At 45.4% G+C, this 14,968-nt stretch overlaps 1 protein-coding gene across 7 annotated transcripts in view; it reads left to right on the top strand.

Annotated features, from left to right (window-relative positions):
• KIF16B (kinesin family member 16B) overlaps window positions 1-14,968 on the top strand; it is a 314,749-nt gene that overhangs the window by 50,735 nt on the left and 249,046 nt on the right. For all 7 annotated transcript variants that reach the window (XM_008256361.5, XM_070052109.2, XM_008256360.5 and 4 more), the window contains exons 4-7: window positions 5,503-5,619; window positions 8,728-8,825; window positions 9,882-9,991; window positions 13,485-13,627. In XM_008256361.5, coding sequence (XP_008254583.3) covers window positions 5,503-5,619; window positions 8,728-8,825; window positions 9,882-9,991; window positions 13,485-13,627 — 468 coding nt within the window. The remainder of the gene's footprint in view (window positions 1-5,502; window positions 5,620-8,727; window positions 8,826-9,881; window positions 9,992-13,484; window positions 13,628-14,968) is intronic.

The following is a 14,968-nucleotide window of genomic DNA, read 5'->3' as shown; positions in this document are numbered from 1 at the left end:
TGCAGACCTCAAAAGGCTGATTTTTGATTTTACTTCTGAGTATGGTAGTTATGAATTTTGTTTTAAAACTTGGGTTTGGGCATGCCTATTGCCTTGAAGGAGCTCTGCAAGCAAGCATTTTGTGGGGTGGAGTGAGGGTTGCGGGGGATTTGTGTGCTGCTTAAGCCCAGCAAATAAGTCCCTCAGCCTTGAGTTCCTGCTATGGAGTGGAGCTTTAGGAGGTAGACTTCAAACCCAAGTCTCAGTTCATTGGCTGATGTGGATCATTATAGCTTCTCAGAAGAATTCTAGAAAGAATGTTTCATCTTGAATCTTTCTAGAATGTAGAATGATGCTGGCATTTGTCTGAGACACCTGCCTGGTGGGTGTTTCAGGGTTAAAATGGACATGTGAAGAGGGCAGAGAAGAACAGATGCAAAGGTGCCCCTGGAGAATATCAAAACCCTGTTTTTGACATTTCATGTGAGCACAAGGACAAGTATATTTCCCCAAGTGGAGAAAAACTAGGTGTTGGAGCAGAATGGGGTTGGGGGAACACCAGTGTGGGTGAAAGAATAGCCACTTTGGCCCCAGGCCCCTTCCTGGCTGGTCAGTAGCTTCTTTAGATGCATTGCTTTAGGTCTCCATGTGTAAATGTGGTGATGAGAGCTTTTGTCCTGTGCAAGCTGGTTGTATTCCTTGCAGGTTAAAAAACAGAGCATGAAAAAATTACTAGTTCCTTGCAACCTGAAGTCTGTCCGTGCCCCCAGAATCATAGACATTGCCTGGGGATTTGTTAGAAATGAGGAATCTCAGGACCTTTTCCCTACTGCCTGCAAGATCCCACGGGATTTGTGGGCACCTTCACATTGAGGAATGCAGTTGGTTTAGAAATGGTTTGTGGAGGACATTGGCTGTTTGAGACAAGGTCAGTGTTGCAAATACAGGGCTGTAGTGACTGTATCCAGAAAATGTTGAGCCAAGCATCAGGGGAAACCAGAAGAAAAGGCAGCAGTGGGAGCAGGAGATGCGTGGATAGAGGAGGTGCCTGCCATGAAAGAGGGACCAGGAGAGGAAGGATGTTGCCTGAGTTTGTGTTGGTGCCAGAACCTGTGCTCGGTGCTCAGATGTGCGGTCTCATTTCACCCAAAGAACCAGACATGGCCACTTTAAACTGAAGAGACTCAGTATTCCTAAGTAACTCGTTCAAGTTTGTGGACCCTATCCACTTTTCGTAGTAATACAGCTGAATCCCTGGGGTTGATGTCCAGGATGGTGGAGAGCGCCTGGAGCTTCTAAGGGTGTGATGACAAAAGAGTGAGTGGCATGTTCTAGATGGCAGGTGGATAGGGCAGCCCATTGCATGAATAAATGAAGGCATGAGGAAGATGACCTTGGCATCGAGGCGACTTGGTTAGTGAGCACTGGAGCTGAGCGCCTGGTGAAGAGTAGAATCTTGTAGATGATGGAATCCAGATTTTGGTTTCAAGACAGCAATGTGAGCGAAGTGGCAGTGAGGGAGATTGAGGGAAAGGCCAGTTTCTGTAGCCAGCTCTACAACATCTTCAACAGAGGATGAATGAAGAGGCTTGAAGGTTCCTAAGGAACCACTGGATCTTCCTCCTTGTTAGCCTGAATTTGAGGCTTTCTGGGGACAGAGACAGTGCTGCGGGAAAGCCCAGGGACACGAGGGTAGATTGTTGTCTGACTACAGGGCCTGGCACAGTAAATGTTTGCTGACTGAATGACTTCATTTACAGGTAGTACTTAATTTACGGGATCAGATGGCATTTCCTGAGTTCTACAGGAGTCAAGATCAGGGAAGCAGTAGCAAGTTTAGCTCTTTGGGAAGTTAAAAGTAAGCAACCGGAGTTTAAAAACCACTTAGCTTTCATGTGTGGGGTCTTCAGTGGTGGATAAATAACCTGAGATGTTCTACCAGGTTTCAAAGTCAGCAAAGCCTTGAGATATGTTAGTAAGCTTGATTGTGTATAGAACCACATGTTAATAAAAGCCAGGATAGGTACAGGACAATATCTGTTGTTAAAGTACCCCATTTGGCTGGCGCCCTGGCTCAATAGGCTAATCCTCCACCTTGCGGCACCGGCATACCGGGTTCTAGTCCCGGTCAGGGCGCCGGATTCTGTCCCGGTTGCCCCTCTTCCAGGCCAGCTCTCTGCTGTGGCCAGGGAGTGCAGTGGAGGATGGCCCAAGTGGTTGGGCCCTGCACCCCATGGGAGACCAGAAGTACCTGGCTCCTGGCTTTGGATCAGTGCAGCACGCCGGCTGCAGCGCGCCGGCCGCGGCGGCCTTTGGAGGGTGAACCAACGGCAAAGGAAGACCTTTCTCTCTCTCTCTCTCTCTCTCTCTCTCTCACTGTCCACTCTGCCTGTCAAAAAAAAAAAAAAAAAAAAAAGCCATTAAAGGGAAGATCCCCCTTTGTCCCTAATTTCAACACCAGTTGTTACGTATGAGGGCTTCATGCTGCCATTGCAGGCACAGGAAGGGGGCTGTCTCTCTGCCTTAAGCGAGGGCAAGTGTGAGTGTGGCACGATGCTGGTGCTCTTGTTTTGGGAACATCACCAGAATGTAAAGGCACATTGAGAAAGTCTGTCGTACCTATTACTGTAGCTCAAGGCAAGCGCCCCTTGATGTTTACCAAATACCAGGTAAGGTGACCATTGTTAATATTTCTTGCTTCCAAATTAAAGTTAGCAACACCACCAACAAAAAAATCTATGAGCGATTTCAGTTCACAGCAGTGTAAATTGAAGACCATTAAATAATGTAAATTAAAGACCATTACATATTAAAGACCATTTTTGATGGGTTCTTCAAAGCTCCAAAGGGGGACTTTGGTCTCAGGTGACCTGTTCCTTATTTCAGAGCTGGTGAAACTTGAGACCTACAATCTTCCAGCCACATGGGAGAGGCCTTGTTTTAATAGTGCCCTCTAGTGGGCGATTCCCCTTAACGTGTAGCTCTGCTGCTACCATGGGTTTCCTGGCAATCAGCTTGAAGCTGGTGCTCCAAGCCTTTGGTGAGAGGTGCAATAGGGCATCCCGTTGTCCTTGCCTAGGAACCCTGGAGGTGTGGCAGTGGTGCCAACTTTGGGTGAGCTTCTTGGAGCTGATAGTGAGTGGCTCTGGTCTGTCTCTGACCTTAGAACTGTACTTATTGGATCTGTTTTTCCAACTCCCTGAGTCCGTTGAATGTGCAGAAAATCACCCGGGTTAATTTTCTGGAAAATACAGTGATAAAGTAGATGGCAGGTTTGAATTTTAACCTAGGGGAGAATTGCGTTCTGGAAACCTTTGGGATAGGTTTAGAAATGATATATCCCATCAGTTTGTTTTAGGCCCCAGACCAAACAATGAGAGAAAAATTCTTCTTTTAGTGTTTGAGAAGATAATGGGAACCTTTTTTCCTATCTAGTGAAATTGTAAACATGATATTTCTTTTTTGTTGTTGTTGTTTGTTTGAGGGAATTAGAGAAATAGAGTTTTTACTCAGGTGAGGAAAATGAATCTCAGACAGCCGATTTGGATCCTTGTAGTTCCTGGCTCCTGCTTGTCAGCAGAAGTGTGGGGAGGGGTTCTGGGTGACGCAGAGGGTGTGGGAGGAAGACACAGTAATAGGGGCCCAGCCTCAGAAAGGCCTGGGTGCACGACCTGGCTCTGCTGCTCCCTGCCGTGCACTGGAGTGCCCTGTGACCTAACCTCTCCCCTTGGCTTCCTCATCTGAAAGGTGGGTGTGGTGACACTGCTGCCCTGTGGGGCTTTATGAGGATTAGTGCCTGAGCCCCTGAGTGGGTATAGAAAGGTACCCAGCAAATGTGAGCTGCTGTGGTAGCTGAGAGTTAAGTCATCAGAAAATAGCAGCTCCTACTGCTGAAGTGGCTGAACATTAACTCGGAAGGAATGAGCTGGTCACTGGGGAAATGGAGCGATGGCTTGTTCAGTCTTTTAATGAGGAGATCAAAGAAACAAAGTCCAAACAAGACGATAGGTAGGAAGGTGGTGCCGGCAGGGTGCTGGCATCCCATCTGGTCTCTGGATGAGGAGCAGTGTCAATGGGCGTGGTTTATGGGGTGATGAAGTCAAGATGGCCAGGCCTGTCAGCCCTGTGTGGGGTGCGGGTGTCCCGCCAGAGGTCTCAACTGTGCAGGGCAGTTGGTTTCCCTGTGCCTAGTCTGATGTCACCCAGTCTGTACATGTCTCCCAGGGGGGCACTGGCTCCCCACACAGGATTCTCAGTGTTGCCCGTGCTGATTGGCAGAGGCCAGTGCTCTGGGCCACCTTTCAGGTTTGCTATACCTTGAAATCCCCTGGGGAGATTGGGAAAGCCTTGATCCTTGGATTCTCAGCCCCTCTTACAGTCATCTCTAAGGGAACCCGGGTAGCTGTTTGGCCAGTGGAACATCTCAAAGACTTGGCTATCTGCTGCTTTTGGCAGTTTGGCAGTAGCTGGGGAGGGCTTTGTGGTTCACCCATCTGGGTCTCATGAGTTGGCCAACAGGGCGCCTCTCACAGACTGAATGTCCCTGTGGGGTCTCGTCCCCCACCTTGGACAGGGGGGAGCACCTCATCTTCCCCTGGCTCTGGCTGAGAGTCTGACCAGGCTTCCCTCTCTGACATTTCCTCTGCCCCTGCTGTGCTTACTTTTTGAAGGGGGGAGATGTTTTACCTGCCCTCCTCCTGCTGGCCTGAGAGTGCAGGAAGCCACAGGGAAGCTTCAGGTCACCCTTGCCAGCTGGATGGAACCAGGACGACCTCACATCTTGATTCGTTGCATTTACATCGCTTGTCCACGTGCACTGTTTGTACTTTACCCTGTTCGTTCACTGCCCAGATTGTCCTGTGGTGCCCTGGACACGGACTCAGGCTGTTGTGGGTGTGGACCGAGGATCCACACTGTGCTTCTCCCACCCACCCCACCCTGGGTGGACACCAAGAAGAGCTTCTGGACACTGACATGGGGCGCTGCCATCCCAGCCTCATCCGCACCCACTCATCAATGGGAGAAGCCCCGGAGACTAACAATTTTGATGGCTTGGTGGATGCTTAAAATGATGGCTCTGATTGGGTATCATTTGGGCAGTCATTTCTGGCTCTTGTAATCTTCAGGTTTTGAATGTTTAGTTTCTGGTGGTTCTGAGAGAATGAATAACTTTATCAGTTTATGTAATCTTGAATGTAATTCTGAAGTTATGTAATTCAAGTCACCTTTGCTTTGGGACATGAGTGTCACTTGGCCTTGTTTGCATTTTTATGTTTCAGGAATTTTTGTTGTTGTTAAGTAGGAAGAATGGTGTTGCTTTTTGCTTACCTGAAAAGTTTACTTTTGATTAAAAAACGGGGGTGCATACATATTCCGTTGATAGCTGCTGTACAGTGATTTATGTATATAGGGTAATCCCTAAGGGATAAAGGTGGCATTCAACAATATTGTCAGTGCTCCTGGGGCTTTTATTAAAACTCATAGTAATTGTCTCTTTTGTGTGTTTTTCCTTTTGGCTTTCAGGTTTTCCAAACCCTGGGCACAGACGTTGTGAAATCTGCATTTGAAGGTTACAATGCGTGTGTCTTTGCATACGGGCAAACTGGATCTGGGAAGTCCTACACCATGATGGGGAGCTCGGTAAGTTGTTTATATCACACGGGGAGGAACTTTCTTATCGTCGCTCTCTGTTCCAATAGAATTATCTCTTTTATCTGTGTGGTCTGTACTAACTTGCTTTTCATGTTCGGATCATTTTTTAGTAATAAGATAAAACTCAGTAATAACTTGGGCTAAATTTCCTTTGAGAAATTTTAAATTAGAAATAGTTTTTAAGTTTATAAGCATGAATAATGGATGCAAGTCCCAGTTCATTTTCCCTTCTTAAAGGCCTCATAATCTTATCAGAAAAGTATGCTGGCCCCACCAGTAATTTATTCTCCTTTCCTGCCAACACAACAGTTTGAATAAAATTATTGAAGTCTGCTCTTTTAAAAAACTATTCAAAACATTTTTCACCAAGAAAAAATGTAAAAAAAAGTAGCTTTTTGATGGAAAGGTACTACGTCAATCCAGCCAGTGCATGCAAAAGTTTTTTATAGTTTATATAGAGTTTTTGTAGAGTTATAGACACACTATATAAAGCTTAGTTATGAGACCATAAGCAGACATTGATGTTATTCTTGCTGCCCAAATATAGAGGGGTTAAAACAAAGTTCTCGTGGGCACTTGATGTTGCTTTTTGTTTCCCCAGATTGACATAGTGCTCGTGGTTTTAGTTTCCAAACCCATGGCAGGTTCTCGAGGGGGGAAATGAATGGAGGAGTGAGGGTCTCCTGCCTGGATGCTGCTGGTGGTGTCGTCAGTGCCAAAGGTTTGGCAGTTGGAAGTAGAACATTAGAGCAGAACAGGGTCTTTTCCCAATGGGATTTTTCAGTGCCCGTGACCTGGCTTCCTTCCTGTGACATGTCCATGAGTGCTGTGTTGGGGGTCCTTGACGCTGAAAAGCAGGGAGGAAAAAACAAAAGGAACAGATAATTTGAAGTTTTACCTTTCCTTTTATCATCACTTCTCTCTTCCTGCTTCCCTACTGTGCCTCTGAGGAAAGTGAAATTTTGCATGTTGATTCTCTAGTGGCAATTTGATATAAATTAAACATTTATAAAACACTCATAAATTAAAATTGCTTTTCTCTGACCTTATAGTTGAAAAACACTTGACTATTCTTATTTATTTGTTTACTTTAAAGTAAGTACCAAAATATGGTGAAAGGCTCAACTTTCTTTGGCTAGAATTGGTACTGATTGAATAGTACAAAGACAAAATATGTCTTAAAGCAGTGACGATACCTGTTGTATTTTGGAGGTGGAGAGTATAGTGAAGGCAGGAGGAGGAGATTCGAGAAGCAAACGTTGCAACTCTGAAGTTTTAGTTTCCTAACAAGATCATTTCACCTGATGTCATTCTGAGCTTCATCAGCTTGTCTGTGCTGAGACGTGAATTACTGAGCATTCCACCCACGTGGTCTAGGTAATAGGATGTATTACAATCTTGTGGTCCAGGAAGGCCAGTGTAGGGACACTGCATCAAAGGAGAGATGCGGTACACGTTTTAATGTGGTCCTGTCACTAACCTTTGAGACAAATACTAAGCACTTTGAGGACCTACGAAGGTCTTCCTCATTTTTCTTTGCCTTGTGTATATTTCACCTCCCTTGGTCCGTCTTCAACATACCTTTGACTTGATTCTACAGTTGCAGACTGCCTTGTTTGAAAGCGAGTAAGTCCTGTGTTGAACTAATTAGCAGCTGCTAACCGCATATGGTCAACCCTCCTCATCCTCAGATTCAACTGACCACAGGTTGAAAATCTTTGAAAAGATTCCAAAGAGCCAAACTTCAGTTTCCTCTCCCGTGAGTCCCGTGCTGAGTCCATGCCAAGGAAGTGAATGCCTCCTGCTGTTTCACGGGTCGTCTATCTCCAGCACATGCTATTTGAGCACTGTTCACCTCGCATTTCATTTGTGTGCTATGTGTTTAGACCTATGGTGCTTTTGTCTGTATTGAACATGTATACACTTTCTTTGTTACTCCCTAAACAGGACTATATAACTATATATATATGTATGTATGTATGTATGTGTGTGTGTATATATATATGTACACATAGATACACACACATATTTGTATAACTTTGATGCAGTGTTAGGAATTGCAAGTAATATAGGGATGATTTGAAGTGTATGAGAGCATGCATGTAGGTTATGTAAGAATGCTGTACCTTTATTTCTAAGATTTTTTTTTTTTAATTTGAAAGGCAGAGGTAGAGAAATCTACCATCTGCTGATTCACTCCCCAAATGAACACAATGGTTGAGGCTGGGTCTGGCTGAAGCCAGGAACCTAAAATTCCATCTGGGTCTTCCATGTGGGTGTCAGGGGTCCAGGTACTTGGGCCGTCTTCTGTTGCTTTCCCAGGCACATTAGCAGGGAGCTGGATCAGAAGTAGAGCAGCTGGGACTTGAACTGGTGCTCACATGGGATGCCAGTATTGCAGGTGGCAGCTTAACCCTTTGTGCCACAATGCCAGCTCCACTGTGCCATTTCATATAAAAATATAAAATCCTCAGATTTTGTTATCTGTGGGGATGACGGAGTCTTGGAACCTATGCATGCCTCTCAGATTCTGCGGGTCGACTGTGTTACTATAGCCTCAGCAGGTGCAAGTCAGAAGGCTCCAGCATCTCACTGCAGAGAGTGGGCTGCTGCCCTGGGGTGAGGGTGGTAAATGGTGTGTGAGGGTTTCGGGATGGTAGGCCTGGATTGGCATGTAGACAGACCCTGAATCTGAGTTCACTCCACCAGATTGCAGATTCAGTCAAGAGCTGCTTTTTTTTTTTTTTTTTTTTTTTTTTTGGACAGGCAGAGTGGACAGTGAGAGAGAGAGAGACAGAGAGAAAGGTCTTCCTTTGCCGTTGGTTCACCCTCCAATGGCCGCCGCAGCTGGCGCGCTGCGGCCGGCGCACCACGCTCCCATGGGGTGCAGGGCCCAAGGACTTGGGCCATCCTCCACTGCACTCCCTGGCCACAGCAGAGAGCTGGCCTGGAAGAGGGGCAACCGGCACCCCCACCGGAAATAGAACCTGGTGTGCCGGCGCCACAAGGCGGAGGATTAACCTAGTGAGCTGCGGAGCCGGCCAAGAGCTGCTTTTATTTGAAGGGACAGCTGTGACATTCTCCTTCCCATTGCAGGGGGACTCCGGCTTGATACCTCGCATCTGTGAAGGGCTCTTCAGTCGCATAAATGAAACCACCAGATGGGATGAGGCATCCTTCCGAACAGAAGTCAGGTAGCGCCTGTGGCCTGAGTGCCTGGGTGTGAGCTTGGTTGGAGCCCTGGCTGCTTGGCTTGCTCTTAGGTGCTGGGCTGGATAAGGCCTTTGCATTCCAGGGGAGTCTGCTCTTTCCCTCCCACTCCGTGGCAATTGGGCATAGAGCTTAAAAGAGTAAGGTTTCAGTGGCTTCCTTGGTTCAGTTTGGGTTAGGGTTTGGGAGGCTGGTAGAGAGAACACAGCTTGGTCAGACACTGTAGCATTTATCTCAGACACCCATGTACTTGCCTCTTTCTTTTCTTTCTTTTTTTAAATTTATTTATTTATTTGAAAGTCAGAGTTACACAGAGAGAGGAGAGGCAGAGAGAGAGAGAGAGATCGATCGATTGATCGATCTTCCATCCACTGGTTCACTCTCCAATTGGCTGCAATGACCGGAGCTGTGCTGATCTGAAGCCAGGAGCCAGAAGCTTCTTCCAGGTCTCCCACGCGGATGCAGGGGCCCAAGGACTTGGTCCATCTTCTACTGCTTTCCCAGGCCATAGCAGAGAGCTGGATCAGAAGTGGAGCAGCCGGGTCTCAAACCAGAGCCCATATGGGATGCTGGTGCTTCCGGCCAGGGCGTTAACCTGCTGCGCCACAGTGCCAGCCCCCCTTGCCTCTTTCTGTTATTCTTTATGTTGGTAGAGTCACTGTAAATCTAATACACAAATAAATCTGAATGCTTCACATGACTTTTCCTCTTTGAAATGAAACCTGTGGGGAGCTAGTGTAGCTGCCTCAATGGCTATGAGTGTGGACTGGTCAGTCCAGGGTCTCATAGCTGCTTGGCCTTTTGGTGGCTGTGTGGCCTTGCACAAGTTATTTATATCACTCTAAATGCCCTTGCCTCACCTGAAAAATGAGAATGACAGTTGTACCCCACTCTGGGTCACTGTGTAGACAATCCAGGGTAATCCAGAGTTACCTCCCCGACAAATGTGTGTTGCTGCCGCTAAGCATTTTGCTGTTAGGACTATTATGCTTGTCTAGATTTGTATTTCTTAATTTAATTCTATTTAACACTTTTTTTAGCTATTTAGAAATTTACAATGAACGGGTGAGAGATCTGCTTAGGCGGAAGTCGTCTAAGACCTTCAATTTAAGAGTCCGTGAGCATCCCAAAGAAGGACCTTACGTAGAAGGTAAGAGAGATTGATTCCTAACCCTTTTCTGCCTAAAAATCAGTGTAAACACAACACTCTCCAACACAGAAAGGATAGTGTTATGTTGAGACAGACAAAAATGTGTTTGCTTTTGGTTTATTACAGTAGACATGGCATGAGCCGTCACCTCCCAGTGTTCACTTAATGGATTCCTATGTCCCTGGCCTTCACTGGTTTTGTGAGGCTGCCCAATGGTTTCCTCTGGCAGAAGGTGATCCCTAGAAATTGTTTTCTCGTGTTCTCAAGCATGACAAGCGAGCCTACAATCTGTCTTTTAGTGTCTTTTAGTGGCATTGTGTTTTAGCCGTGAATTGTCACCGGTCCCAGTGCTGATACGGCCAGGAAAGATAATACCTCCCGTCTGTTGACAAGAGCGCTTGCCAGAGGTCCTAAGTGTGGCTGTGAGCATCTGTGCTGGGACACACTAGCAGTGGCCCAGTCAGTGGTGGGGATGCCACAAGGCCATCCTTGTAGCATAGCCGACGCACCGTGCACAAGGTGGCTGAGTGATGGCCAGCCTGCAGGAATCTGACACATATGGAAGAGGCACTTCCATGTGGGTGCTGCTCTTCGTGTGTGTCTCCTTGGAGGCAAGACTGAGAACTGGCCATGGGCTTAAAGATGTGCCTATATTTGATGGTTGTTTTCATCTGAAAATATCAGATACACTTATAGGACCCAGCATATATTTTATTGAATGTCCATTTGAGCTGTTGCCTTCTGTGTTGAAAGCAAAGTATGACCCTAAGTAGCTGTTTTGTGGCCCATGGAATAACTATGATTGTTAAGAGTTTTTAATTCAGCATGTGTGTTCATGTTTTCCTTTTAATTGTCTTATCAGATTTCAAAAACCATAAAAACTGTTGCATGAACTAGATACTTGTGGGATTTAGTTTCTAATAAATGTGCTCTTCAAGCATCAGAGGAGTAAGGGTTACTCAGTTGTCTAGGAGGCCAGGCCAGTGTTGTGGTGCAGCAGGTTAAGCCACCACTTGCGATGCTGGCATCTCACTTCAGAGTACTGATTTGAGGCCTGGCTACTCTGCTTCCAATACAGCTTTCTGCTGTTGTGCCCGGGAGGGCAGTGGAACATGGCTCAAGTTCTTGGGTCCTTGCCACCTATGTGCGAGACCGTCCAGACCTGCCTATTGGAGCATTTCAGGAGTGAACCAGCAGATGAACGATCTCTCTCTCTGTCCCTCTGCCTTTTAAATACATACATACATCTTAAAAAGAACTGCTAGGAGGAAAAGAAAAGTAAGCTGGTACTATAGTTCAGTTTTTACACCAGGATAAATGGTAAATGGTTCAAATATTTAAATGTAAATTATGAAATGATAAAATGGTTAGAAGACATCATGAGTTAAATTTTTCTAGAAACTTGGAGGAAGGAAAGCTTCTAAAAATGTGATTTGAAGCCCGAAATCCTTCAAGAAAAGATGTTAATTTTGAAATAATAAAAATAAGATAAAATTTTACACTTGGCAGAAACCCTGTAATAAGCAAAGTAAAAAACTTACTTCAAAACTTGAGAAAGTATTTTCAAATTTCAGTCAAATGACTAATTTACCTAATATGTGAAAAGTTCCTTTAAGTCCATAGGGCAGATCCAATGGCCAAATAGAAAAATGGACAAAGGCTATAGATAGGCTGCTCAGAGAGGTGAAAGTACTCATGGAATGCTCAGCCTTGCTCATAAAAAAGGAGAAAAGCAAAATAAAAATACTTAAGATAATATCTGTCTCCTCTCCATCTTTGGTAGACATACATATGCCTGAATAGATGGTACTGGAGAGTGTGTTGGGAGAGAAGCACTCTTTTTTTGTTTGTGTTTTTAAGTTTTATTTGTGATGTGGGTAGAGAGGGAGTAGAAGTTTCTACTGGTTGATCTCCACATGCCCAAAATGGCCCAGGGGCTGAAGCTGGGAGATAGGAACACAATCAAAGTCTCTCACATGGTGGCAGGAGCCCATTCTCTTGAGCCATCACTGCTGCCTACCGGGGGTGGGGGTCTATATTAGCTGGAAGCTAGAGTGAGGAATAGAGCTGGGGGTCAAACCCAGGCACTCTGGTGTGGAATGTGGGCCTTGCAACCAGGTTCTTAACTGCCAGGCCTAATACCCACCCCCAAGACAGGCTGTCTTACATGTTACTGTTGTTGGGTGCAAATTGTCCTGTATGGGATGCTGACTGTGTGGAGGACAATTTTGCAATATGCATCAAAATTTCAAATGTGTTTTGATTCAGCAGTTCTATCTGTCAAAATTAATTCTGTGAACCATTGGTAGACATTTGAAAAGACTTATGTACAAGATTATTTGTAGCAGCATTACTTGTAATTGGAAACAAAATATAAACAGCTTCTATAGTCTCAATAGGAGACTGGTTAAATTGATTATGGTGCAAACATACAATCGAATGCCCTGTAGGCTTAAAAATGAATGAGAAACCACATGAACCAATACAGAATGTTCAATATATCATTACATTAAAAAGCAAGGTACAACATTATATTTATGGTATGCTACTGTTTTTGTAAATGAGGAAAGAGAGATGTTTTATATACATGTAATTGCCTGTGTTTGTGTGGATTGTTTCTAGTAGGGAATGGGGAAACTTATATCATTTGGTTTATAGCATAAGGGGAGGAGTGGGTCTCTTTACACAGTATACTTTTTGTCTTTGGAACTATATGAATGTTCAAAATAAAAAGATGACAGTTTATTTAAAGGACTTAAAAACGTATTTTTGGGCTTAGCAGGAATGTAACGCTTTTGCAATTTTCTTCTGTATGCTGTGACTGGTGCAAATGAGGTTGATGTTGAAAACTAATATTCATTCTTAATATTGTGTGTGGTAGGTTCACAAGATCAGGCGAGGTGACGGAGGCACAGGGAGACTAGGCAACTTGTCTGAAACCATGAAGTCCACGGCTAGTAAGCCACAGAGCTGGATTTTGTAGTAAGCTCCCGAGACTGGGTTTTGTTTTTTATTTTATTATTATTATTTATTTGAGAGAGTTACAGAGAGGTAGAGTCAGAGAGAGAGAGAGGTCTTTCATTCTGCTGATTCACTCCCCAAATGATTGCAATGGCCAGAGCTGAGCTGATCTGAAGCCAGGAGTCAGGATCTTCTTCCAGTTCTCCCACATGGGTGCAGGGGCCCAAGGACTTGGGCCATCTTCTACTGCTTTTCCAGGCCATAGCAGAGAGCTGGATCGGACAAGGAGTAGCTGAGACTTGAACTGGTGCCCATATGGGATGCTGGCGCTGTAGGCTGGGGCTTTAACCTGCTGCACACCAGCCCCAAGACTGGGTTTTATAGCAACACATTCCAGAAACAAGATCTTTCATCAAGTCAGCAGATTTGGACAGTTCTTATTTCATTTCATAGAGGGAAACTTCTTACTCCATTTACTATATGTTAGAGTGATTACTTCACTCCTGACCCCCCCCCCCTTTTTTTTTTCCAGATTTATCCAAACACTTGGTACAGAATTACAGTGATGTGGAAGAACTTATGGATGCAGGAAATATCAATCGGACCACGGCCGCAACTGGCATGAATGATGTCAGCAGTAGGTCTCATGCCATCTTCACCATCAAGTTCACTCAGGTAAGGCAGCTGTGGGGCCGTCCGGTGCCGTCCTGGAGGTCATGACTGGCTGATTAGCACCAGCTGAGGACTGATCACTGTTGAACCAGGAGTGGCAGCAGGCAAAGGTGACTGACTGTCATTTTCCTGTTAATTAGAGTCAAACATGTGCTGCGCTCTGGGTTTCTCCGTGGTTACAGTCACAGTCATTTGAAATGTCCGGATGCATCCCCTTAAGAAATATTTAGCACGCATCTTGCTCTGTCCTAGGCATAAGGAAAAACTTGCTCTGTGCTTAATTAAGCCAAAGTTGTCACTGTGGCGAGCTCTGCAGGAGATAAAGGATTGCGAGTGAGACCGGCTGGAGGCCATTGTCGCCCCATGGAGCCTGGCCTGCAGTGTTGATGGTGATGATTAGGATGATGTTACAGGACAAGGGACATTTATAAGTCCTAATGTAGGAATTCATTATGACCAAGGGCTGGAGAATGTCTTCTAGCCATGTGGAAATTCCTGAGGGTGACTGTTTTAACTCCAAGGCCAGTAGAACACCTGAATGTAAAAATATCCAAGTCAGGCGCCGGCGCTGTGGCATAGAAGGTTAAGCCCCTGCCTGTAGTGCCAGCATCCCGTACAGGCGCCGGTTCAAGTCCTGGCTGCTCCACTTCTGATCCAGTTCCCTGCTAATGTGCCTGGGAAGGCAGCAGAGGATGGCCCAGGTGCTTGGGCCCCTGCACCCATGTGGGAGACCTGGAGGAAGCTCCTGCCTTCTGGTTTCTGTTGTGGCCATTTGGGGAGTGAACCAGCAGATAGAAGATTGTCTCTCTCCCACTCTCCTTCTATGTATCTCTGCCTTTCACATAAATAAATCAATCTTAAGAAAACCTGTTGGACCTGTCGCAGCTTGTGCATGTGTTCCAAGGGTGGGGATGCCCTCACCTGCAGTTACAGTTGCAGGCATCAGCCAGCGGAAGACAGCATTTTACCAGTGAGGGGGCCAGAGAGCACGAAAGTGAAAACAATTGTCGAGGATCACCCAGAGCAACTCCTAAAATTCGCCACCTCTTCACCTTTTGCTAGGCCTTGTCATGTGATTTACTGTAGTTGACTGAGTTTTCTCCTGCTTTCTATTTATTGCTTGTTTAGGCTATGACCTCTTCTAGTTTGTAAGAAGCTTACCTTTCTTTCGAAATGTGTATTGTTTTTGCATTTTGGTTCCAAATTTGCTATGTAGTTTAAGACTCAATGGGAAAATAAAGCTTTGGTAGAATTTGGAAGCAGAGAATATAGTTTTCTAGGTTTCACATAAAAAGTAATTGGTAAAGCAAAATGTTGTAACACCAAGTAATGGTCAGATAACCT

Source organism: Oryctolagus cuniculus, chromosome 11 (genome assembly GCF_051225735.1).
Source record: "Oryctolagus cuniculus isolate XC-2025 breed Fujian yellow rabbit chromosome 11, ASM5122573v1, whole genome shotgun sequence".
Classification (NCBI taxonomy): domain Eukaryota; kingdom Metazoa; phylum Chordata; class Mammalia; order Lagomorpha; family Leporidae; genus Oryctolagus; species Oryctolagus cuniculus.
This window is presented reverse-complemented; position numbering and strand designations above follow the sequence as displayed.